Below are 24,780 nucleotides of genomic sequence, written 5' to 3' on the forward strand. Positions count from 1 at the left end.
GGTACACTAATCTCCGATGGCAACATTTGGTTTACCTTAAGCTGGAGGGACAGCTGTATTAAAAGCAGGAATTATCCTAATCAGTTCAAACTCCATCCTCCTCCCTCCCCTCCTCCCTGCTTCACCTCTTTGCATATAAAACTTCCACATTAGGCTTAAGAGCACCACGGCTTAGCTGCTGTTCGCCCTACATCTGTCTTCCCTCGGTGACGACCAATCAGAAAGGTGGATGGCGGGATGAAGGGAGGAAGGAGGGAAAGAAAAAACAGGAAGGTGGCTCAAGAAGGGAAGGGAGATGGGGAGGGGAGGGGGGAAGATGGAGGAGTGAAGAGACGGGAAAAAGGAAAGGGATGGTGGGAATCAGGCGGAAGGGAGGCGGGTGAGGTGACGGGCGACGTGAGTTGGGAAGGTGGAGAAGAGGAAGAAGTGAGAGGATAATGAGAGTGATGGAGGTATTTTCATTGCAGCTCTAGGGGAGACATTTGTGAACAGTTTTTAATGGGTCGTTGAGGAGCGTACTCTGACATGTTATACTGCGTTTCACGGGGTAATACTGTAGTTTTCACTCTGGTGGCTCCTCCTGCTGCACTGCTGATTTAGATTCTGCATATGAAACAATCTCAGCTCTTAACATTTGATGCATTGCTGCAGATTAAACTATCCGGCGCTGTAAAGTGGTCCAAAGTGGCTCACGGGTTTTGGATCCTGTGATGCGGTTGCATGGGATGGCGTGTATTTGCTGCATGCTTGTGCACGTGCAGTGCAGTCTGCACGCAAAGAGAAGTTCAGATTTTAAAACGTGTTTCCAGGTGTGACTGACGTGACTTTTGTCCTGTTTTCAGCCGTTTGCTGGGTTCTTTCAGGGAAGCCAGGTGTCAGCAGATGAGCTCTCGGAGCTGTTTTTCTGCAGATGAGGTGTGTGTATTTCAGACCTGTTCCGGCTGCACTGCAAACAGCTTCTATCTGGCTTTTTTTTTTTTTTTTTTGCCTCTCTCCGAGGCCCTCGGCACCATAAATCCGACTGATTACTCCGCACCCCTTTTGCTTGACTGAACCTTCACAATCAGCCGTGGCCGCCAACAATGAGGCCCTGATGAATCAAACATCCATGGCATTAGTTTCACCTTGCTGCCCCTTTCCCATGCGCCGCCGCCTCTTTGTCAGGCCCCGGTTTGATGGGAAGGACTACTGACACTGGCTGCACCTATTGATAGACAATTCTGTAAAGACGGACCCCAACAACCCTACCATACGGCTAATGCTCCTCCCTCTTCTACCCCCGTTTGCCCCCAAAAATAGGCGACAAAATTTGATTGGAGCGCCGCACCAAAACCCCTGCTGTCTGCTTTCAGGAGGCTTTGTGTTTAGTTTCTGGCCGTGGGGGCGCTTTATTGCAATGTTTCGACATTTGCCAAAGAGATTGTACTTTTACAGAGAACCCCCTCAGCAGGCACTGACAGAAACGTGTCTTTAAGGTACAGCATGCGTCCAGAGCAGGTCTCAGCAAAGCTTTGAATGAGCACGATGCAGTAAACAAGGATGTGTCCTCATTGGACAGAGGACATGTGACACGGAACAGGAAGTGGTTTGACAGTTAAATAGAGTAGTGGGAGGGACAAATGAAGAAAGTGCAGCACAGTGAGAAGGAAAGTCCCATCAGTTTGAAATGAAAAAGCTTTATTGTGAAAAGTAAAGGCAATGAAAGGTTTGTTTCCTTTAAGCGTTGCATCATGTTAGACTCACATAAGATGCACTTTTGTGTGCAGCTGCTCCCTTTTTCACCCTTTCCTGTAAATTGATGGTTGGTCAATATATCACAACAAGGTGAAGTAAAATGTGTACATGTGAGTAAGAACATATATTATCATCTTAAACTTGAGCTCATGCTTATTGCCAAGATTCAGTTCATGCTCTTGTCAAATAATCCTTAAAATTAAACCATGTTTTTTAAAACTGCAGTAAAAACAAAGCTTAACTTGGAGGGTTTCTCTCTCTCTTTTCCTTTTTTCCTTATTTTTTTAGCGCGTGAAAAGTCCTCATAACGTGAGCGTTCGACACATTTCGAGGTCGGACTCGTCCTTCCCGTTGCAGCCGAACAACACTCAGAAACAATGCATGGGAGAGTTTATATGTGATGCCAAATGCAGTCCTGCAGGCCGTGAATTCATCACGGAAGTTCGTTTTAACCTCCACCAGAAGGTGCCGGGAATAAAGGCCGTTTAGGACACAGATGCTGCTTCACCTGAGTTTCCTTCGAAGGGAAAATAAGGCCTCATCTTGGTGGAAGTCTGATATCAAACAGCCGTTCTTTATTAACCTCTGCAGCCGGCACAGAGGTGAGTTTCTGGAAGTGGCCTTCTGTCTGGAACTATAGTTTGCTTATACGGCGTGGAGCAGGCAGCTCGGCCATGCTGCGCCATCGTATCACCAGCACAAGATCAAACCCTGAATGTACTGTGAAGCAGTTTGAGGCCACTAACAACTAGCACAGAGATTGGCAAACATGAGTGTGTGTGTGGGGAGGAAGAGAGAGAGAGAGAGCTGCTATAACGCTCAAGGCTGCTTATAATGAGAAAGAGAGAGAGAGACCAAAACACTGCACAGTGTCAGCAGCGAACGCTCATCCGACGTGCTACCCACAATGTTTTATTCATCGAGATATATTTGATTATATTTGAATTTAATTGACATTTGGAGATAAATGGAGAGTTTGATTCCAAAATGAGACATCCACTATTTAACAACATTAACACCTCTTCTTAGAAAGTGATGACTGGCATGAAACTAAAATCACATGAAAGCTTCTTGTTGAAGTCAGATGTCTTGTTAGTATTATTTAACACCAAAAATAAGCTTTAAGGAGAAAATATGGGCATGTTTGTCCTGATTGGAGTGATTGTTGGCATGTTCAGTATACTGCCTACTAAATATATACTGTACATGCTATTTCATATCTATACAGTATATATAAAGATAAAAGTATTTCTGTTTTATGGTATTTATTACTTTAAGGTAGATATTGTACTTTTTATTGCATTTTTTTGATAGCGTCAGTTTTTTTAAGCTTATTAACACAAAATTTAACACAAATATTTCTATACATCAACAGAATAAAGGACCCAGCAGTACATTTAAAACTAAACAACATTAAAGTTATGAACACATTAATAATTATAATCCAGTGATATAATATATATATATTCCTGTTTACTGTCACTGTATCTGGATCATGAAACTGACAAAATTTGTATCATAATAGAAAACTATGCTAAGCTAGGATAAACCTCATAAAGCTATATATATATATATATATATATATTTCATGCTAATGGGAGCTGGTGTCTTATGTGCAGACGGGGGGACAGCAGGTGCATTCCCGGGAGGCCGCAGTGGACAAATATTTTGCAAATGTCAGGACACGTAACGGCTCGTCTCGGCTTTCATCAGGTGAATCGTGTCCGGCCTGCATCATTATTCATTTGTCGCTATTTCCCAATTTGCTCCCCAGTTCTTTCTGCATTTATTGTGCCTGAATTTTAAATTGTTTTTGTCACGTGTTCCCTTTCAGACGCGCTAACTGGAGGTGTGCAGGGGGTTGTTTTGGGTGATGGGTAACAGCATGTGCACGTCTCTCCATGGCGTATAAGAGAGTGTGTAGTTGCTGCTATTACTACTACTACTACTACTACTACTACTAAACTAGAGAATTTAAGTTAATAGAGGTGCAAAGCGGAGCAAGATATTTCCACAGTGTCACAAGTAAGAGTCCTATTCATTTTGTGCTTGGAGACTGTCTCTGAGAGCACTTCCCAGGCGTGGATAGGCATGAAACTCTCCCAGCTGAACCATTAGTGCAAAATACTATGACTCCCACGGATCGTTTTGGTAAGAAACATCCAATCACGGTGCTTTAAATTCTGCTCCGCGCGCTGCTAACAGCGAGCGGAGGCTAAAGATCACACTGGAGAAACCTGATAAAACATTCAGTTCGTTTTCTGGGTCGTTGTTAGATGAATTCAGCGACGGCGGCGGCGGCGCGCTGCTTTGTTCTCAGGCGCTCTCGCAGCCTCGCAACCGCGTTAAAGTGCACGTGAAAACAGATTTAGTCGTGTTCCAGTGGACGTGAGTGAGGGTTCTCCATTGCTTATAAAGGTGCAACATGGAACCAAACTTTTTGCCAGAGTATAACATTTGAAAACAACCTTTAAAGAACAAAATTTTCATCCTGAACATCAAAAAACATCTTGGTTCTGTGGAGAACGTCCCACTGTAAATGTCTGAAATGGCAGCAGCACATGGATTGACCAAGCTTACACTCAAGCTTACATGCAGGAGGACGGTTTTTGTGGCACATACACAGACGCTTGGAGCATTTCCATGGAATAAAAAATCCCTCTTTGTTCGGGATGATGGCTTCCCTTCAGTCTCAACATGTGTCCGGCCCGGCGAGGTTTAAATCTGCCCACCTGTCCACACACTAATCCTCCCGGCCTTATTACAAAACTGTGCAATTAATTAAGCGCTCAATCGTTGGGATTAGTAACCTACATTCAGTTTGATACTCATATCAGGAACTCAGGTATCCACAGAAAGCACGTGTTCCAGGATTTAGCAGAAAAAAAAAAGTCCCAAATATGGTAAAACTCTCAGAATGAGCGTCAAATTTGAGTTGTCGCCAGGAAAATGATGCAAAAACAAAACAACTAGAGGTGGGTTTGGTGCAACAGCAGTGCTATTCTCATTTACAGTGGCATTACAGAGATTAAGATTATCTCTGCTGTATGTTTACAGCATAATGAAACAGGCCTGATATAATGACCATTAAATCTGGATTAGGTCATTCGCAGCCGAGGAGGGAATTTATTCCAATGTGAGCAGGCTGTGCCGCAACACAATCCCCGCCTTGGCTGACGTATGCCTGAACACCTCTCACACACACACACACACCTAGTCACACACATGTATGCGTACACATATATGTTTATATTTTAAAACACTTCAGTTGTTTCTCCTGTTTGTGCGATGAATAAATTTCCCACCTCGCACGCCTTCCTATTTATAATTCGCGCACACGCACGCAGATCAGAAGCGCAGCAATAAAAACGACATATCAGGACAAAACAAGCGCTGTGGAAAGGTGTGTGTGTGTTTACACGCGTGCGAGTGTGTGTTTGTGCGCAGGGCCGTTACAAAAGCAGGTTACGGCAGCACAGAAATGACACGGTGCAACAGATGATGGGCATTATCCCATCAACCTGCTGTTTCTGCACACACTCTGTCCGCTCTGTGTTCTCTTTGAAAGGACAGCAGGAGTGTGTGTGTGTGTGTGCGTGTGTGTGTGTGATGGGTGAAGGAGGGGAGGGGGGGAGGATGGGAGGGGGTCCTTTCACACACCCGAACACACACTCTCTCATGCACACACACACTCTGCACCTGTCACAAACAGCCTGTCAGAGCAGGAGAAAAGAAACTTCAGCCATGAGGACGAGCCGAGGGAAGGGGTGTCTGCCTGAGCCGAGATCAGATTTTTTAAGGCCATAACTGATTAAACTGAACTGATTAAAAATGTTTTCTGCCAAAATATGTTGTTTTTAAAGCTGCGGGAGCCGACTATAAACAGGACCGCGGCGCTCATAAATTCCCCGGCGTGACGTCACTGAACGTCTAATAGCAAACCCGGGCTAAATCTCATGAGCTCAGTTTTCACTGTGAGATTTCAGTTTGGGAAAGCTGTAAGCCGACCCGGTCTGTGAGCCGATTCCACCGTGAACTGACTGACGCCTTTAAAGGGGAGCTTTGGTGTTTTTGTTCGACGGCGTTATGGGGAGGATCCCGACAGAGACGCACCTTTTGGTTAAAGAAGATCTTTTCCACCAGACTCCATTTACAGAATCACTCATTTTGTCATCTGAAGACACTTCAAAATAAAATCTTTCCATTGTTCCAACAATCACCAACTATTGTTTTGGTCAGAATAACACTTAATTTAGTTAGCTGCCTCCCTGACGTCCGCCCTCGCTCTCCCTCCTCTCCCAATATTTCTGGTGATTGTTGGTTATTGTCCCCATTTGTGACTTAGACACAAAAACAAAGGGAAAACACCAAAGTTACCCTTTAACTTCCTTCAATTGTACTTAATTATCACCTCAAATTTATTAAAAAACAATATTTGTTGGCTAGTTCAATGCAGCCATCTTGTTTTAAATTTGCTGGTTGACAATCTGGCAAAGGTTGAGCCAGGTTGTTGCCTGTGCGTTGACTCCCAGCTGCATCACCAGACTCCCCTCATTCAAATGAATGACGCGGCAGCCAAATACCTTCAAATAGTGAAACACGTCCCAGTAATTTACATCCTGACCGTCAGCCTGGCATCATGATGGCGTCTTCTGAAGAGGTTAGCGTAGATGCTACTGTAGCATCACTTCTATCACAGCTGGAGATTTCTTCATTTAAAGACTTTTCTCCACGGAAAAGACGGCGACGGGCATCCGAACGCCGAGCGGTTCGTTGATCTGATTGGTTGAAGTTAGCCCGTGATAGCTGGCGATAGACAGGTGGTTCATCCAATCACCAGAGGTCAGAAGTTCATGACGTGTCCTAGTGTTGACGCCATTTTTTTCTGCAAGAACTTATAACATGATGAAATCAGGGTTCTAACCCTGATCCAGACCCTGATCCAGACCCTGATCCAGACCCTGATCCTGACCCGTTTCAATCAGTGAATAATCTGAAATGGGAGCAAGAATCTGGAGGTGAGAGCCAGCCTCATCTCATAAACTAAAGCAACAGCTCATTCAGTCGAGGATGAAAACATGAAGCATGTCGTCCCAGATGAGATCTGGACCATGTTAGGTCAGTTAAATCCAGCCCTGCACAGCAGGAGGGGCGACGATGCACGGTAGCGGTCCCGCCCAGCCTCAACGACAGATATCCAGGATCTGATAATAGAACAACGTCGCGCCAGCGTATCAGCAAACAGGAGAGCATCCACAAACATACAGGTGTAAACCGAGTGTGTAATGTACCTCGCCAGAAGGTTAACTTCACCGCCTGTAAATCGCCCCCGCCCCCCCGCCACCACCGCCACCGGACAATAGGCTCAGCAGTGGCCTGGTGATTGCCTCTTTTCAAATGGAAATGCCGGCCGCCTCTCTTCTGCCAGGTTCCCCTAAGCAGTGTACAAATTACAGTTTACAAGGCATGGAGGAATAAAAAAAGAGAAGGAGCAGATAGGCAGAAAAAAGAAGAGGCGGGGGGGCGAGCAAAAAGCAGAATATCTTTTCTCTCTCTCGTTTTTTTTTTCTTTCTTTTTTTAATTCGGCAAAGTGACATGTAAATTAGCCTTTAAGTGCTCCACTCGGGGACGGTGATCGCGCCCTAATTGTCACAGTCAATTGTGGCCAACAGTCTCTTCAATCCAGGCCGCTTCTGACAACAAGCGCGCCGGGATCAAAAGACGAATCATTGACTCCCCTCCCGACGGCACACACGCCACACAGAACGCTCTCCCGTCGGCGTTCTCCGGCGGCCGCGAAGAGGAATGGCCGAAAGCGCGAGGTGAGAGCGATACGGCGAGAGAGATGGCGGGAAGCGGCGAACGCAGCAGCAATTTGCTCCCCACGTCAACACTCCCCAAAATCCTTTCAGCGTCAAGATAACAAACGCCGCGGATGACAACGCGGGGAAGGATGGTGTGTCTGAAATGAGCGGTGGAGGTACACGGCGCATCCAGCAGACCGCGAACCGACTTTCTCCAAGTCCTACAGGGCCATAAACTTCCGCGGAGGATGAAAGAGATGCGATTGTGTGAGGCAGCGCTGAAAAATAATGCAAACATTAGAAACCGCAAACAAGCAGGCTGCAAACTCTGGAGTCTTATCGAAGAGGCCAAGGGTTCAAAGCCGACTTCTCTGCAAAGTTCTGCCACAGTAGGTGAAAAAACAGTAGTCTGCCGCCGTCTGGCTTGTAGTAAGTGATCTTTTGGTCAGACACACAAGCGCTCACGCACTTCTTTCAGCCATGTTTGGAGGCAGTGCATTGAGTGATGGTAAGTTTGGACGATCGTAGGCGAAGTTTCCTCTACTTTACTTTGTGCTGATTGTTTGTGTGACAGAATGTTTTGGATTGTTCCAGAAGCGGATGATGTGCGTTTTAATCCACTTCAGCTCCATCAGCTTTCAGGAAACTTGCTCTGTGAATATGCTGCACCCCCCCCCCCCCCCCCCCCCGGCGACTCAAACGTGGTTCATGTTCGTACGGATCTGCTGAGGTGACTCGAAGCGCTTTGTTAAGTTTCGGAAAAGATTGTGGTTGTGGTTAAATGTTGAACAAGTCAGTCACTTTTTTCAATATTCAACCACAACCACAATCTTTCCCTTAACTTAACCAAGTGTTTCATTAATCTAGACCGAGGACACAGATCCTGGTCTAAGAGTCACGGTCGTGATCTTGACCTCCTTCATAAAAAAAAACATTTAAATACTTCTTCTTGCCAAGCAGAAAAATGTGGCAGATTGATCAACCTGATTGACTTTACACCTGTGCTGCAGCTCTGTTGGACTGTGAGCGACGATGCTGACAGGAAATGACGGCTAAAACTACCAAAATAAGAGCCAGGTTGTTAAGAGAAGATGAAGAAATGCCTTTAACAACTAAACTGGACTTCCTAAATACCTTTTCAAGCTTCCGTGAGTTGTTATTTGTGGTCATACATACATATATATTCTGTATAAATGATGAATCTGAAGTCTTTCCGTTAGTTAAGTTTCAGTATTAAACAAATTGCTTTTATATTCTATTTTTGTTTTCTGTAAAAAATTTAATCTGTCTTTTGGAAGTCCAGCGACGTGATTTCTGGGTAATGAAGTCCTCAAATCTCAGTTATTTGGGGCTGTAGTTCCTTTAAATCATCATTCTGTCTCGCTTCCTGGTGAATGTGAGCAGCTCCCTGCTGTTTGTTCACGTATGTGCGTGTGTGTGCACATGCATATTGTACATGCATTATTACATGTTTGCAGATCTTGTTTTTCCACCCGTACAGTAAGTCTATAAGCTCTTTCCCTCTCTTAGCAGTGTGTCCGACCAGCTGATGCTCGGTTCATGTCGAGAGATCTGACTGCGTGGAAACGGACATGCTTTCTGCAGACGCAACTTAGATCTTTTAATTCTGTCTTTGTGTCCTGAGAGGATGTAAACTCATACACAGTGGCAGATATTAAGAGCATGCCGATATGCAAATCTCTGTCGAGATTAGAGCTACAACAATTATTCAAATGTTTGATTAATTATTCATCGGAGATGCCGTCAATTATTCATTTCAGCGAGCGATAAGTCGTTTTTTTTTCCGTCTTCTTCTTCGTCTCTGAGTAAAAAGTTTTCTTGTGGGATCTATCAGAATCCCAATCAAAACCATTTTATTTGTCAAGTACAGTAAACGTGCAGGATTTGTTTTGGTGGCACTGGTGCAGGGGCTGCAGCTGGATCAGGCATTGGACAGACTGCACATGTCACATCACATACGTGTCCACTGTGCCGGTGTGTCTGCTCCCACGGAGCTCGTGATTCGCTGAACGACTCGCCGTTTTAAAGGCTCTAACTTGGATTGAAGCAGCTGAAGTCGGTGGCGTCCTCGTCGTGGCAGAGTGGTTTAAAATGCAGAGCGTGCAGCGCAGCATCCTGCTGGGGACCTTTGCTGCATGTCACCCCCCGCCCTCTCTCATAACTGTCAACTGTCAAGCAAAGACACAAAAAAAGAGAGGAAGAGGAGGAGTGCAGTGAGCAGAGTGCAGACCTCCACCAGGTGTGTCTGATGGACGTGGGTGGAGAGCGAGAAGGTCCATGCTGGGAGGGTTGGGATTCTAGCTGCATTCATATCAACAGGGTGGACAAAATACTTGAAACACCTTATGATTCAGTACAGTTCAAGGAGTTTTGTTTTAGACTGCAGGAGCTTCAGCGAGGTGCACAAGTGAGGAAGAAAAAGCAGCGGAGAGTTCATTCGGTAACGTTTCAGCCTTCAGAAAAAGGGTGTGCGTTATGGGCGAGTGTGTTGAGACGGCTCCGAACTTTAATACTGACACATGAGGAGCTTCACTTTCATGCCAGCAATCAATACGGGTGAGAGGGAGGGAGTCAGGGAGGGAGTCAGGGAGGGAGGGAGAGCGTCTTGTTAACTCCTCCGATCCTTTTCTCATCATAATTTAAGTCTTTGAACGCGGAGCCAGTCTGGTGATAGCTGTGAATACCTAATTACATCTGTGCAAATGTAATTTACTGCAGTACATGTTATACGCTCACATGTGTTTAGAGCAAGTGATAACAAAAAGGAACAACATTCATTTTGAAAGTTAACTTTGGAAATCGCAGTCTGACCCAAAAAGTCTTCACTCCAGCTGCGCTTGATGTGTTTCTTTAAGCTTTCAGCTGCATCGAGTTTCTCACATTTATTATTAATTGGTATGTCCATTATGCTAATTGGTCACTTTGATGCTATTTTAAATATTTGCTAAAATCAAATTAATCCAGACAAATAGAAATGCAGCTAAAAAAGAGTAAAAATCAAGATGATCAAAGGAACGAATGAGGTTTTGAATCGAATAAAAGGTGTCTGATGATACTAAAAAAAGAAAAGTTAGAGCTCATATTCAGTTGTCTTTCCCGACTTGTTGTTTTTTGGGAGCCACAAAGCGTCTGACCTCCTCTACAGGAGAAGAAGAAGAAGGGAAAAAGCAGCCTAACACATGATATGTTTGTGTCTCAGTCGAATAAGTGGTCATTTGTAGAAGCCTCTGCACAGTTTTCAGCTAACAAGAACAACATAAAAAATCAATACTTTTTCGGTGTGAGCATTTGTTTCTGCAGCAATCTGCTATGCAGCAGTCTTGTTCTCTCTGCTAGCTGCCTCGTCCAACTGTGAGAGATCAGAAATGCTCAGAAAAGAAGGGGTTTTTTCCCTCGCTCTCTCTCTCTTTTTCTCTCTTGCTTGTGGCAAATGTAAGCTAAATTCATTTTGCATGTTTGAGGAGTTCTCGCAGATCACACGCTGCAGCCTTCGCCTCTCGGTCTTTAATTGTCCGTCAATCTCTGGAGTTGTTGTGGCGTCGAGGCTCTCGCGGTGGCTATCACAGAGCCAAACCCCGTCGAGAGATGTGGAGTTTGATGTTCGCGGCGCTGGAAGAGCCACAAACAAGCGCGGAGAAGGAGATGCGATCCAGGATGCTACGGCCTCTCTGTCATGCATTCAAACACTCTGACAACAACCGTTATTTTAATTAAAAGGAGGCGAAACTTGCTCTCAGGGCTGAAGCTCAAACTGCACGCCGAGGGCCGAACACTCGAGAGGGCCGGGCTGCAGTCACTTGACAGCTGGTTTGAATTGTGCAAGTGATTTTTCGAAATGTCCCTCCTCGTTTTCTAGACCCACTTTCTGGTCAAGCCAGCTTTGTTTGATTTTCTCCATCACATGGAGTGGTTGTAATTGTATTTACACCAACTCCTTCAGCCGAGGGCTGATTGTTTGTTCTTCTCTGTGCACTCTGTGCTAATTAATGAGACATAAATCCATCATTTTATAAAGTTAGAAGAAGTCGCTCTGCATCTACGGGACATATCAATAGAAAAGAGGTCTTATTTTTATTGGTGATATTATATTCCCTCAAAATGATCTGTGCTGTGGGCAGATCTGAATCACGATGACGCATTTTCCCCCAAAATAATAAAAATCCCCTCTTACTTCATGTCTGAGAGTCGTCATATGTCAAAAGCATGCATGATGCAACCGCTGGGGAAAGCATCGCACCGCCCGACGCACGAGGACGAGGTAGCACCGGGCTGCTGCGCGTCGCTCCCAGGCTCAGTGCTTCGGTGCAAATGAAACAGTGAACTGAATTTTTCTGCAAAAAAAAAAAAGCAGAGGGACTGTTGTGGAATGAGGCTGTGAGCGCACCCCTACGTGTCCTCACACCCCATCGTTAGGGACCAGACTCGTCCGTCAGGTCTGATACGGTCCAGTATTCAATATATTTTACAACATACAATCAGCAGTGAGCTGAAACTACAGCTGTTGTCTATCAGGAAGTGTTAACTTGTGACATTTTGATTAGATCCTATTTAAGGGAGAACTCGAGAACCCATTATATTTTTATTGATATTAATGCATGTGTTAGAATGATTGAATCCCACTTCAAAGTGCTGCTTGAGTGACTGTGATTTGTGTTTGCCTCTGTTTTCACTTCGGTTCCTCATGCTGGACTCGCTGTGTTTAAGTTGATTTTCCATCCTGATAAGAATCAAACTCTGGAGGAGAAGCTGAATCATTGTTTTGCTTGGAAAAGTGTCAGATTTGTTTGTGCCAACAATTAAAGTATTAACTGCTGGCACATCGTATCAGCTTTTGGCAGCTTCAGGACGAAGGCATCAGTGTTCGTATCGTGCAACTTGGAGCCACATCGGTGCAGAGCTGTGTCACTTTGACCTTTGACCTCCTCACTGCTGCTGCTGTGTGATGTGGACAGGAGCTTAAACCTAATCCACGGTTACACTCCGGATCAGTTAGTCTGCGTGTCAACATGATCTGAATGTCTAAAATCGAAATGGAAAAAAAAAAACCTGACCTCTCTTTCTCTCCCTCTCTTTTTTCTTTATATTAAGACACATCGTGACCCTGGAAACAGCAAAACCTCATCCATGTAATCCTTGAAAATCCTTGATTCTCCATCCCTCGGCCTCTGATGACAACCTGCAGCAGGAGGAGCCTCCTGGTGAGCAGATCTGGGACACAGGTAGCCTCTGTTTCTAGAACACATCCACCTGCACTTCACCTGAGTCATTTCATATTGAGAGCAAGGCCTTAAAAATCATTAAAAAGTCTTGAATCCAATGTCAAGTCCAGCCAGCAGAAATGATCGAGATAAATATTCTTCATAACAGGTTTAGTTGAGCTGCTGGGTTGTTTTTTTTTTTTGTTTTTTTTTTGAGAGCAGGACTGGGCATAGATTCATCACTGGATGCACCACGATGTCATGTGACTCTCACAGATCTAAATTAGGCCAATAATCAGGGACGCCTGGCGGCTGAGCTGTTGAATGCACAACATATACATGCAACTGTGCTTCAGTCCCGAGGCGTGAGCTGCTGTGCCATCTCTCTCTCCCTCTCCTTTGATTTCACTTACACCAGCGATGGCTGCAAAAACAACACACGATGATGAGAGACACATTTATTTTATACGATTATAGGATGTCTTTTATTTGCCTGCATCACCAGGCCGATGTTCTCTTTATTAAATATCACGTTTGAGATGGTCAGTGATGCTGACTGCCGAGCTGATTTCACTTTATTCTGTCATAAAAGCTCCTGCTTGTTTTAGTGAATTCACCGGAGAAGAAGAAAATATTTTTTGCTTTATTTTACCTGCAGATGTTCCAGGAATTTAGCATCAAGCTGCAAAAACGTCCAAGTGAAGCCTTTTCAAATGTGACCTCTGACCTCCTCATGCTTCCTAGTGATCTTGAATTTAAATCTCGTGCATGAGCTGGATTATAGAACGAGATCCAGCGAGCCAACGTTTTTGCCGTTGCATCAACTCTGACGGCTGGTGAGACGCAGTCGTGGAACAGCAGCAGACAACACACACAGAACGTGGCGGTGAGCGTGTTTGGCTCCACAGTCCGACAAACAGAAGTTGTAATTAGGCTGACATTCTCTAAATGCTACGAAACATTCCTACAACCCCGCTGCACCGCTGTGTTTGTGTTTACGCTGTCAGAAAACTCCAAGTGGGCCTCTGGTCTCACACACACACACACACACACACACACACACACAACCTAACACACACTGAGGCAGAGAGGGAGAGAAAATTAGGATTATAATCTTGGTAATCAGCAGTCATGCCTGAGGCAGACAGCTGCAGAACTGCAGAGCTCCAATTTAGGTGTTGGACATTAAAAACCATTAAACCCAAGTGAATTTCCACTTATTGATTTTTCTGGGGCAACATTTCAACTTGAGAAAATAAGCCACGGCGGACGAAGTGCTGCAAAAGCTTCAGATTTTTATTTCGAGAGAGAAGAAAAATACAAACACGGAGGAGGAATCAGCATTGAGCCATACAGTTAAAAATAACCACAACTCATTAGAAATGCTTTGTCAATAATTACAAGTCTGTCAGCCTGTTTGAGACACTTCGCCTCATAAATCACAATTTTCCCAAAACATTATACACAATCAATTTTTCTCTGAATTAATTCAATCTCTCTGACGACTGTGCGTCAACGCTTTTCATCTGGAATTAACAATCAAGAAATGGAGTAAAGAATTATGAATTCGTGCATATGTTGTTTTTGGGACCCCCTGATCTCATTTAAGTCAATATATTCATTAAGCACAAGGTCCCCCTATAGGTCACACACCGACTGTAATCCGTTTTCACGGTGAATATGCGGCCCCACGTCGGAGAGACTGTGCGTAAAAAAAAGGCGAGAGGTGCCACTCCAGGCGCGCGGGGATGAATGGGACGCAGAGCTGGAGCTCCGGTTCAAGTGTGTGTGGGAGTGTGTGTGTGTGTGTGTGTGTGTGTGTGTGTGTGTGCGTGTGTGTGTGTGTGTGTGTGTGTGTGAGAGAGAGAGAGAGAGAGAGAGAGAGGGTGCTGGACTGCTTCGTTTACATGCAAGAACCGTGGCAGTAAATTACGCATGACAATAATTCACCCAGGACTGGATCCACTTTCGACCCGAGACAAACGGGAGGCAGAGCAGCCGAGCCCCGCTTCTGCCCTCCTCCTCCTCCTCTTCCTCCTCCTCCTCTTTGTTGATCGATTAGAAGAAGAAAAGAAATGACTACATTTCGTGGTGGAAAACATTCAAATATTAAAGAGAAGAAGGTAAACTTACCAAAAAAAAAAAAAAAACGAAAAAAAAAAACAAAAAACTCAGTTTGGCCTTTGAGTCCTTGGCTGAGTCTTCCGGTCCACAAGTTTGAGGGGAATAAAAGTTTAAGATATTCACAGAAAAAATAATAAATTAATATTAGTAATATTATAAATACATTATTGTTATTTTTATCAAACAAGTGGAATCCCGCGCAAACATCAGGCTAAAAAACTGTTTATATACAAAATTCCTTCCAAAAGCTGAGACTCTGTTGGTCTCTGATCTCTCTTTGCTGCATCTGATTGGTTTTTTTGGGATGGGGGTGTGTGAAGAGGGGGGGGCATAGACCAGTTCAGCCCCTTGATTGATGATTTAATTAGCCATACAGTGGCGAACTGCAGGAGGACAGGACACAAAATAATACTTTATTTACATAACCAATCAGGGCGCTGCAAAGGTGGAGCTTCCTCTCTCTCCCTCTCTCCCTCTCTCCCTCTCCCCCCCCCCCCCCCCCCCCCTCTCTCTCTCAGACATGGCTGAGATGGTTGACTTCTTTAATAAATGCGAGAATCATCCTGTTAAGTGGCGTCCAGAACGAAAAATCACTCTAATAATCGTGGAATATCCCTGTGATATTCCTCTAATATTCGTGCAGGGACTCGCAGTGTGTCTGCGGCTCTCTGCGGTGACTTTACCGTCACTTTATTGTACTTTGTGGTATTTTCTCAGCTCCTTCAGTGCCATCAGAATATTCCTACAGAGGCTCTTCTCTGTCACTGCTGGGCTGCAGCTTGTGCCCTCAGAGCTGTATGATAATCATCTTTTTGGAAGCGTTTTTCGTGAGGGGGTGCGCTTAGAAAATGACTTGTGCAAATAAGCGGAAATGCAAGTGTGTTTGTTCCCTCCAGAGTGGAACTGTATGTGGAGTTTGCATGCATTAATATTACTCAAACACAGGCAGTGGTGTACCTTCAGTGCTGTTGCTGCAGGTACAACACAAGTAACAGAACAATTATTTGCTCTTACGCTGCAAAAAAGTCCATCTTAAGTGATTCACCCTTTTAATTTTTAGCTTTGCAGCCTCGTTTTCCAACAAAAATCAAGACACAGGTGCTGCTAGAGACGCGGAGGACCTCTGCTTGTTTCCAAAAGCTTTTCAGCTGCGTCCAATAATTTCCAAAAAACAAGTGAAATCAAATGGAAGCCCTGACATGACGCTCGGCGCAGGAAAGCGCTAATTTCTAACGGAAGCAAGCGCAGAGCCGCGCACACATGGCGCAAAAAACAACGTTTTACACTCAACAACAACGGACATTTTTTGCAGCGCAGATAAAAGCCCAACATCCCCAAACCTTTTGCAGTCGCAGCCAATTACAATAATGAAGAATATGTGGAGTCGCCTCCCCACCCCGGTCCTGCATCCCGCCGTACCAGCTCTGCCATTTCTGCAAATTAAACGGAGTGGAAATAGAAATAAAGAAAAAAAATCCTTACATGATTGCGGCCGGCGTGGACGCGCTCCAAGTTTCTCCCCCCTTCTACACTAACGCACGCACACATTCACGCGAAGAAAGGGGAGAAAACACACACACACACACACACTCACACACACACACACACACACATACACACTCGGTCGCTTGTTCTTTGCTCCGCGTCGAAGCCCGACATAGTTGGTTTCACTCAAAAAGAGAAGAGATGGAGAAAGAGAGAGGAGAGTGAGGGAAAGAGGGGGGAGAGAGGGAGGAAAAAAAAAACTTCACGTTCAACCCAGAAGATGCTCACGTTTGGCTCTCCTCAATTATCCCCTCCCGTGAAGATAGGTGGCGTGCGTTTCAGGGGGCTTCTCCTCTGTGTTACACGGCAAAGAAAAGGAGGTGGAAAGAAAAAAAATGTCATTAGAAGAGGCGTAACACGTCAGTCCCTTCCCAGGTTTGTTTCCTGGAGTGGGTGTAAGACATCAGTTGTAAACCTGCCCTAGCAGGAATAGCGGTCCCTCCCTCCTCCCAACTATTTCTAAGGCTTTATTTCTAAGGCTTTATTATCACCGGTGGAAAAGGATCCGCTCACCGACGCGCTCCGGTATCATCCTTCCTCGCAACTACTATCCACAAGACACCTCTTTCCACCCACAGAAAACAGGTATGTGCCTCCTCACTTTTTATTTCCAGCATTTTTTCCCCACAAAGCTTGGACAATAAACTTCCGCGCGCCCGCGCCGGAGTTGGAGCTCAACTTCGCCTTACCTGCACAGGTGGAAATAGGTGCGTTTGTTTTGATTTCCCCCTCCTTTTTTTATATTTTTGTACCTCCGCGGTGTAGAGGCGTCCAGCGGCTCGCTGAAAGCCGGGGGAATCGGCTTTTTTCGGGGCGTTTGGCGCTGCTGTCCTTGGGAGGAAAAAGGCGATACGCGTCCCGTTTTCCCTCTGAGTCCCTTCACTTTGCGTTATGTTCGCGTCTGCTTGTGTGCCCACGACAAACAAAACCTCTTGTCAATATTCACTTCTCCTCACAGCGGTCTCTGCACTGAGAAATTAGCTGGCGAACCGAACATCCCACACAGGCGATTTGAATCTTATCGCTCCTGTTTATGCGCGATTTGTGCCTTAAACATTTTTCTTGTGATCCGGAGTCGTTTGGCGCATTTTGACAATTATTCCCCATCTGTTATTTATTAGCTGCTGACAAGAGGCTTTGGGTGAAGTTTATTAAAGCTAGAAGTGTAATTTGCTCAGGCGAAGCCAAGTGTTTATTGAAGTTAGATGACTTTTAATCAGACCACACAGTGAGGGCTCAGTCCAGGCTGGGGCTCATTCTCGCCTTTGCCGTCTTGGACGTGGAAGATCTGGATCTGACCCTAAAATTGGACAGAAATTTTATTTATTAGCCTGTTTCGCCTCCTGTGCCAAAGCCGGGCGGAAGGCGCAAAACGCGAGCAAACCCTGCCAGTTTTAATTAAAATAAGTAAATGATTTATTTTTCCTGAAAAGTGGAGAAAAACACGGAGCGGATGGTGAAACTTTTCTGAATGAATTAACAGTAAGTAGAATGTTTTTGTTCCTCCTCGTTGGTGAAATGAATTGTGATTTTTCTAATAAGACAAATTATAATTCCCTTCATCCTGCTGCCGTTTGCTCTTAATGCCACAAAGCTGAGAGCCGATCAGCTGAAAATCAAAATGAGATGGACGCGGCTGCCCTCGCCGCGCCTTCCCACACTTTCACCCACGGCTCTTTTTTCTTTTTTACAATCTGTCCCTCCATCCAACTTACATTTGCAGTTTCTTGTCGCGCGTCCGGCGCAAGTGGATCTCCACGCTAATATTGTTGGTGCTGCTGTGTGTGTGTGCTTGTGTGTGTGTATGTGTGTGTGTGTGTTTCCCGTCAGATATCAAGCTGAAATCAAGGAATCGAGTCCATGCGAGCTGCCATCTGATCCCACACACACTTATCAATGAAGCAAGAGATCATGGCGGATGGCCCGAGGTGTAAGAGGCGAAAACAAGCCAACCCGAGACGGAAAAACGGTAAGAAAATCACGGGGGAGACAATCCAAGCAGTCGAGGGGGGGATATCCGTGGATGTAATCCTGGTTTGAAGGTTTCCACTGCGGTTCAGGGGTGTGTGAGGGTCCGCGGCTGGTGCGCATTTCTGCCTTCCCCTTTTACGCAGGGATAAAGGGACCGCTTTCCCGGAGAGAAACTGTGCGTAAACGCGTCCGTGCTGCAGCCCCACTCGAGCCTTTGGATTCTTCAAAAAATAGCGGTTTTAAAATGTGTGTTTTCGGGGGATTATTCGGGGAAGGTTGCAGAGAGGTTAGTTGGAAACTTGTGGATGGAGGAAAGTTGGAGCGTAGCGGTGCCGGCTCGTTTCTCGCCGGGACAAAATCCGCCATGGGGGGACTGTGTAGCGGTCACTCAGACCCTCGCGGGCTGCTCGCTGTAAAAGTCCAACCTTGTGACTTGAGTTGTGATTTGCTTTAATCCACGCGCTGGCATGCGTTAGCCGCGATGTTTTTGTCTTTCTATGGGCCTTTACATCACCTCCACAAGACATTTTCAAGTGATTTCCCCCCGCAGTGAGGCTGCTTTCCGGGACAGGCAGAGTGGTGAAATAATTCACAGGAGAGGGCATTTGGCTGTGCTGTAGTTTTCAAACCTTTTTGTTTACCTCCATCGTGAAGTTTATTGTAGTGGAAGCTCCGTGTGGAAATCGGATGACATGTCCGATAAATGCTGCACATTAATTGGGTCTGGACTGGAGCGCTGGAGGTGGAGATTTGTTGGTTTTCTTTCTCCATTTGACTGCACAGTTTCCCACAAGAGGCAAATCTGCAGTGACATTTCCTGGCCCCGTTATTCCTGATTATTCCATATAGGCTCCAAACACACTGGCGAGCTGAAGCTGTGTGTGTGTGTCTGTTTGTGTGTGTGTGTGAAATATATCGAGGCTGTGATTCAGCTGCTCAGATGAGGCTTTTATTTGCTTTCTCCACAACAGTTTTTAAATCTCTGCCCCCACAGGTTATTTATCTAGATCAGATTTCATTTATTGATTTGGCCCAATCGATAGCAGACAAGCATTTTGTTCCACATTAAATAGCACAGGAGCAGAACAGTGAGCTGGAGATCTCCAGTATTAATATATATATGTACATGTGCAGTGCTTTAAAGGAAAAGAGAATAATCACACACATTTGGAGATATGACAGCCTGTTTAGCTGTGGCCACCTGTTTCGTACAGGGGGGGAGCGAGAGGGAGAAACCAGTCAAATGCAGCATTTGATGAAATAATATTAGCAAAGCGAATATAATTTTTCACACCCTTAAACCTGACGAGGGACGGCGAGCTTTGGCAGAGTGTGTAAAGAATATTTTTACCTCTCATAAAAACGTCGCCACCCCCCCCCCCCCACCCCCCATCCTGGAGAATGTGCATTAAAGAAGAAGAAAAAAAAATAGTTTTGAAATCAGTCTGGTTTTAAAATGTGAAACGAAAGCCCCCCCCTTTTTTTCTTTTTTCGTCCATAACAGCCAGCTCTGTGTGATGATCCCCTCCCCTCCGCTGCCTCCCTCCCCTCCTCACCCCCTGTCCTCCCCCCTGGGAATGCAGAGGCTTATTGAGGCTTGGCCACTCTCCTCTCGTCTCCCTGTCTCCCCGCCTGTCTCTCTGTCCTCTTCCTGCCTGGCTCTGTGGAGGGATGGCGGGGCAGGGCGAGGCGTGTGACGGCCGGCAGGACGGACTCTGACTCCTCCAGCAGGAACTGACAAAAAAAAAAAAAATGCACCAAAAAATGCAGCACACACACAGCTTTTTTTTTTTTAAGTAGATGGAGGATGCACTCCCTCTTTCGCCCCTTAACCAACAAATCAGATGAACATACACAAACGTGAAATGCAAACAATTACAGCTAATTTCTCTGAGCTCATTTTCGTGGTGCTGCCATGTTTTGATGTAAATTATAATTTACACGCCACCTGAAATTATTTTTGTTTAAAAAAAAAATGCTTTTTTAATTCAGCAGTTGAGGCTCGGTGTGGCTTTATTTTGCTCTGGGATAATTTCTTCCTCGCTGGTAGAATAGCTGGAATTGTTGGGATTATTTTTTTCAAAATGGGAGAAGCATTTCAGCATTCCTGCCAATTAGCATTAATGAGGCATTTGCTCACTAAGTTGTCTCACCAATGACATTCTCATCCAGATGACTGTTGGCCTTCAGGGTTGGAGGTGCTACAGTAGCTTTACTCACTCACTGCCCAGCCTGTCATGTGGTATTTAACCACAGTTCATGACTTACCCCCCCCCTCATCCGAACCTCCTGCACGCCGCTGCGAAGCCTCCGTCTTCCAGCTGATGCTCTGAGATGGCAGCAATATTTAAAAGCAACAAAACCTGAGAAATTTCATTCTTCTGTCTGCTCTCCCATCCTGTCCCCCCCCGCTGTCAAACCCCTCCGTCCTCTCCTGGTGTGAAACTTGATCTCGGCAGCGTGAAGTGTTTGAGAGTTTGGCCCTCGCCAGGTGTTGCTTGTCACATCCAGCTGTGAGCGGCGCTCGCACACCTGTCCTTATTTTCCGATTACTCAACCGGCGCGAGCATCAGAAACAGGCCTTTTTATGTAAAAAGAGGAAAAAAATCTCTGCTTTGTGTTGTTTTTCATTTTGGATGAAAGATGAAATGCAGATGTTGCGTCTGTAAACGCTCGATTCCGCGTCGCCCCCTTTTTTAGCCGTCTTTTGGGGATTTTTCTCCGTAACCCGGATGACATTTGGGCGTCGGGACGTACCCTCGGAAACACACCGATTACATAATCTGAAGCAGCAGAAAGTCTCTCTCTGGCTGCTGGAGTTTGATATAATAGTCTGAATGTGGTTATTATCACAGATTCACGCTGAAGGTGGAGGGAAAATAGGGGAAAGGGTGTGTGTGCATTTGTGTGGGAGGGGGGACAGCCTTGCTTTCAGACCCAGACAATGCCAGATTTCTGCCAGTCTAAACAATTTGTCCATCTCTATTATTCCTCTGCTTTTTTTAAAGTTGTGCTCCCACAGTAGAAAACAGGAAGGGGGGGTAAGACAAGGTGTTTTCTTTCTTCCTCTTCTTTCTCGCCTTCTTCTCTCCTTCCTCTTTCCGCCGACCTCCCTCCCTCTCCCCCTTCCTCCCCCCAGATTCTCCCTCCTCAAGGTAGGGGCAGCTTTCTGCCACTGTCACTGAGCAAAGGGGGTAAGAAGAGGGAGAAAAAGAGGGGAGGAGGAGGGCAGGTTTCGCGGGGCGCTCGCGGACAATTGATTGTCAGTGGTAATGTGTTTCATTTACATGTTTATACCGTCAATAGTGGCGGGGGGTCGTCCACCGCGCCATTCACTGCTGCCATTCCCATACGGGTTGGCAATTGTGTGGAGCAGCCAAAGCAAGACACCTTCCACTCCTGCAGGACGAGGAGAGCGCTGTGCAGCGCGCCCATGTTGAGGGAAATAAGGGATTATTTTGTTTAAGCGAGTGAAATAATTACTGTGAGATACTGCAGCTGCAGCAGGGGGGGGGGGGGCCCGTCGTGCTCCGAGTGTCGTGGTGCACAGATAGCCGGGGACGGAGCTCACTGGAGTATTTTTATAACGTCGGCCTCGTGGTTGAATCAAAATAGACACATTCCAATTACCCCATGTAAAACGGCGAGCAGGTTCCCCTCAATGCAGGCTAATAAGCAGCCATATTTGTCTTGTCACAACCACACATTGCACTTCGGCGTGCTGCGTGAGGCCTTATTATTTCCCGGTAGCTTTTTTGCATCACTTGATTTTTTTTTTCTTTCCCTCCCTCTCCCTCGGCTGCAGTCGTCACGAGCTAAATATATCCATCTGCTCGAAGTGTGTGAGTCAAGTGTATATAGCCAAGCACATAAAAATGAATGGACTTCCCCGACGAGATCATTGTGATCTCGAGCGTGGCGCTGGTGTGCGGGAGCGAGAGGACGCTCCCTTTGGGTAACAGTGTCGTTTTTTTGAAAAGGGAAGGAAAATATTTTCTTCACGGGATCAGTTTGTCAAAAGGCCCGGAGTATTTACCGCTACTGTAATTCACATGATTTTATTTTATTTTATTGAGTGTGTGTGTGTGTGTGTGTGTGCCACGGCGAGACAGAGATACCGTCGTCGCAGTGTGATATCTTCGGCTTTCAAGCTGATATGTTATTCAACAAATCCTCTAATATGAGCTTCCCACAAGGAATTAAATCAGGAATGTAGCTCAGCAACAGCAGCTCACACACATACACACACACACACACATCAGCAACACACATGCACATTTTTTTTTTCACGCTTTGATAAGGCAGATAAAAGCAAATAGCATAGCTTGTGGCTGTACACCCCCCCCCCCCCCCCCCACACCCCAACACACACACACCAAAAAAAAAAAAAAAAAAAAAAAAGCTAATGATCATCTCAACTCCATCCTGGACACTGGACAGAAAACTTTCATCCATCCCTCCTCCTCTTCCCAAAAAAATAGCCAAAAAACATTTTTGACACATTTTCTCCTCTTTTTTTTTATTATTATTCCTTTTTTTTTCACTCTTCCTCCGTCGACCGCCCTGCTTGTGTGAAGATATTTTTCGCCTGGCGGCCAGAGAACACACACTCGCAGAGGCACCGCGAGCCCAGACCCCTGACACCGCGGGTCTTTGGAATGCCTTAGGTACGATTTCACTTTCGCTCACATCAATGCTGACCTGAATGCCTTTCATATCTGATCCGCCGTGTCTCTCCTGGTAAACATCCCCCGGGGGGAGAACAAAGAAAGGAGCTCCTCTTCTTCTTCTTCTCCCTCTTAATCACAATTCAGCCCCTTTCGCCGCCAGCAGCAGGGCTACACATTTGCATTCAGCATCAGAAAAGGGCCTGAGATGAAAAGGGGGGCGAGAGAGAGAGAGAAAAAGGGAGAGCAAGAGAGGAGAGGAGGGAAAAAAGAAGAAGAGGAAAAAATAGGGAGAGAGGCGGAAAAGGGTGGGTGGGTGGTGGAGAGAAATAACTAGGGTGTTTGTGGTTGTTTGTTGGTCGTCCCCTGGTTACAAGCCTTTTATAGCCTCCCTACTCTAGCAGGGACCCAGGCCCCTCCTGACAGACAGATAGTGTTACGAGATGGCATGCCCACACTATTCATGGCGACTTAAGAAGAAGAAGAAGAAGAAAATCCTCGCTGCGATTGGATCGAGTCGCGAGCAGGTGCTTCTAAAACTTCTCCACCTTTTGTCAAAAAAAAAAAACATTTTCCTCCACTCGCTTTGTTTTTTTTTTTATTTAAGATGACGAGCCCGAATTCTTTAACAGTCGTTCTGAAAAGCTAGAAAATAAAGGGTGGGGGGGGGGGGGGGGGGGGTGGGTGGACGACGTCCCCTCATGTAAACACACACAACACGGTTTATCTGTTGCTTCATCAAAATGAGTAGCAAGATATCTTTATCACCCGATTCCCAGGCTGGGTGTATGCAAATGAGGATGGGGGGGGGGGGGTGCCTCGGCTCTTTAAATGGCATCATGTGATATGGATTCCAGTTTTCTTTCTTTCTTCCCCTTCTCTTTCTTTTCCTCACCCAGAACTTTTTTTTTCTTTCTTTTTGGTTAAGAAGAAGGATTATCGGTACACCTTCCCTCCCCCCTCCCCCCGGCCAAGCTGCGCAGGATTTAGGCAGATTTACTTCAGCAAACACCTTTGGACACTGGGGGAAAGTAGGAGTCTGTTTGCAAAAGGGGCCTTTTGTTCCGAGAGGTTCTGGATAATGCCTTACCAGGCAGCCATGATATTAACCCCTGCTTTGGAGGAATCGGGTGGAGGTGGTGGCGCTGGGGAGGGGGGGTTAACTCTTTGTGTGACGGCTCTTTGCTGCTTGTGCATCCCCTTCTCCTCCCGTCAGAAAGGCTGCGTTGCTCGCGCTTTGGTTCCGAGTGTGACTCCTGTGATCGGACATGTTCGGTTTTTGGGAAAGCAAAGGAGTTACAGTGGACACGCACACACACACACACACACACACACGCACACACACACGCACACACACACACACACTCACACACACACACACACACACACACACACACACACACACACACACACACAGAACAACTGCCGCTGCCAAGAACGATGAAAGCGAGAGCGGTGGCTGGGATCCGCTGCCTGACTAACACCGAGGCATGAATCAGCCAATAGTGAGCCAACCCTGCCCCCGTGACTTCCCTTTATGTTTAAACGGCAATAATGATGCATGGTCCAAAACAATGCGGTGACACGGGCGGCGACGTGGCGTCCCCTGCACGCTTTCGCGTTTTGTTTATGCATCATAAAAGAGGAGGCAGCTTCACGTGTCGCCGGCGCAGAGAGCTCGGCTCTTTACTGCACGGCAGCTGAACTGTAGCTGA

The 24,780-nt window shown here is 45.9% G+C and overlaps 1 protein-coding gene across 2 annotated transcripts in view; it reads left to right on the top strand.

Annotated features, from left to right (window-relative positions):
• The first annotated feature begins 15,762 nt into the window (after positions 1–15,762).
• zeb2b (zinc finger E-box binding homeobox 2b) overlaps positions 15,763–24,780 on the top strand; it is an 84,877-nt gene continuing 75,859 nt past the window's right edge. Inside the window, exons 1-2 of one of the 2 annotated variants that reach the window (XM_041966141.1) lie at positions 15,763–17,012; positions 18,258–18,396. In XM_041966141.1, coding sequence (XP_041822075.1) covers positions 18,324–18,396 — 73 coding nt within the window. In that variant the 5' untranslated portion in view covers positions 15,763–17,012; positions 18,258–18,323. Of the gene's footprint in view, positions 17,013–18,257; positions 18,397–24,780 lie in introns of those variants that run through there. The other variant, XM_041966140.1, reaches the window with a different exon arrangement.

Source organism: Chelmon rostratus, chromosome 24, assembly GCF_017976325.1.
Source record: "Chelmon rostratus isolate fCheRos1 chromosome 24, fCheRos1.pri, whole genome shotgun sequence".
In the NCBI taxonomy this organism is placed as follows: Eukaryota; Metazoa; Chordata; class Actinopteri; order Chaetodontiformes; family Chaetodontidae; genus Chelmon; species Chelmon rostratus.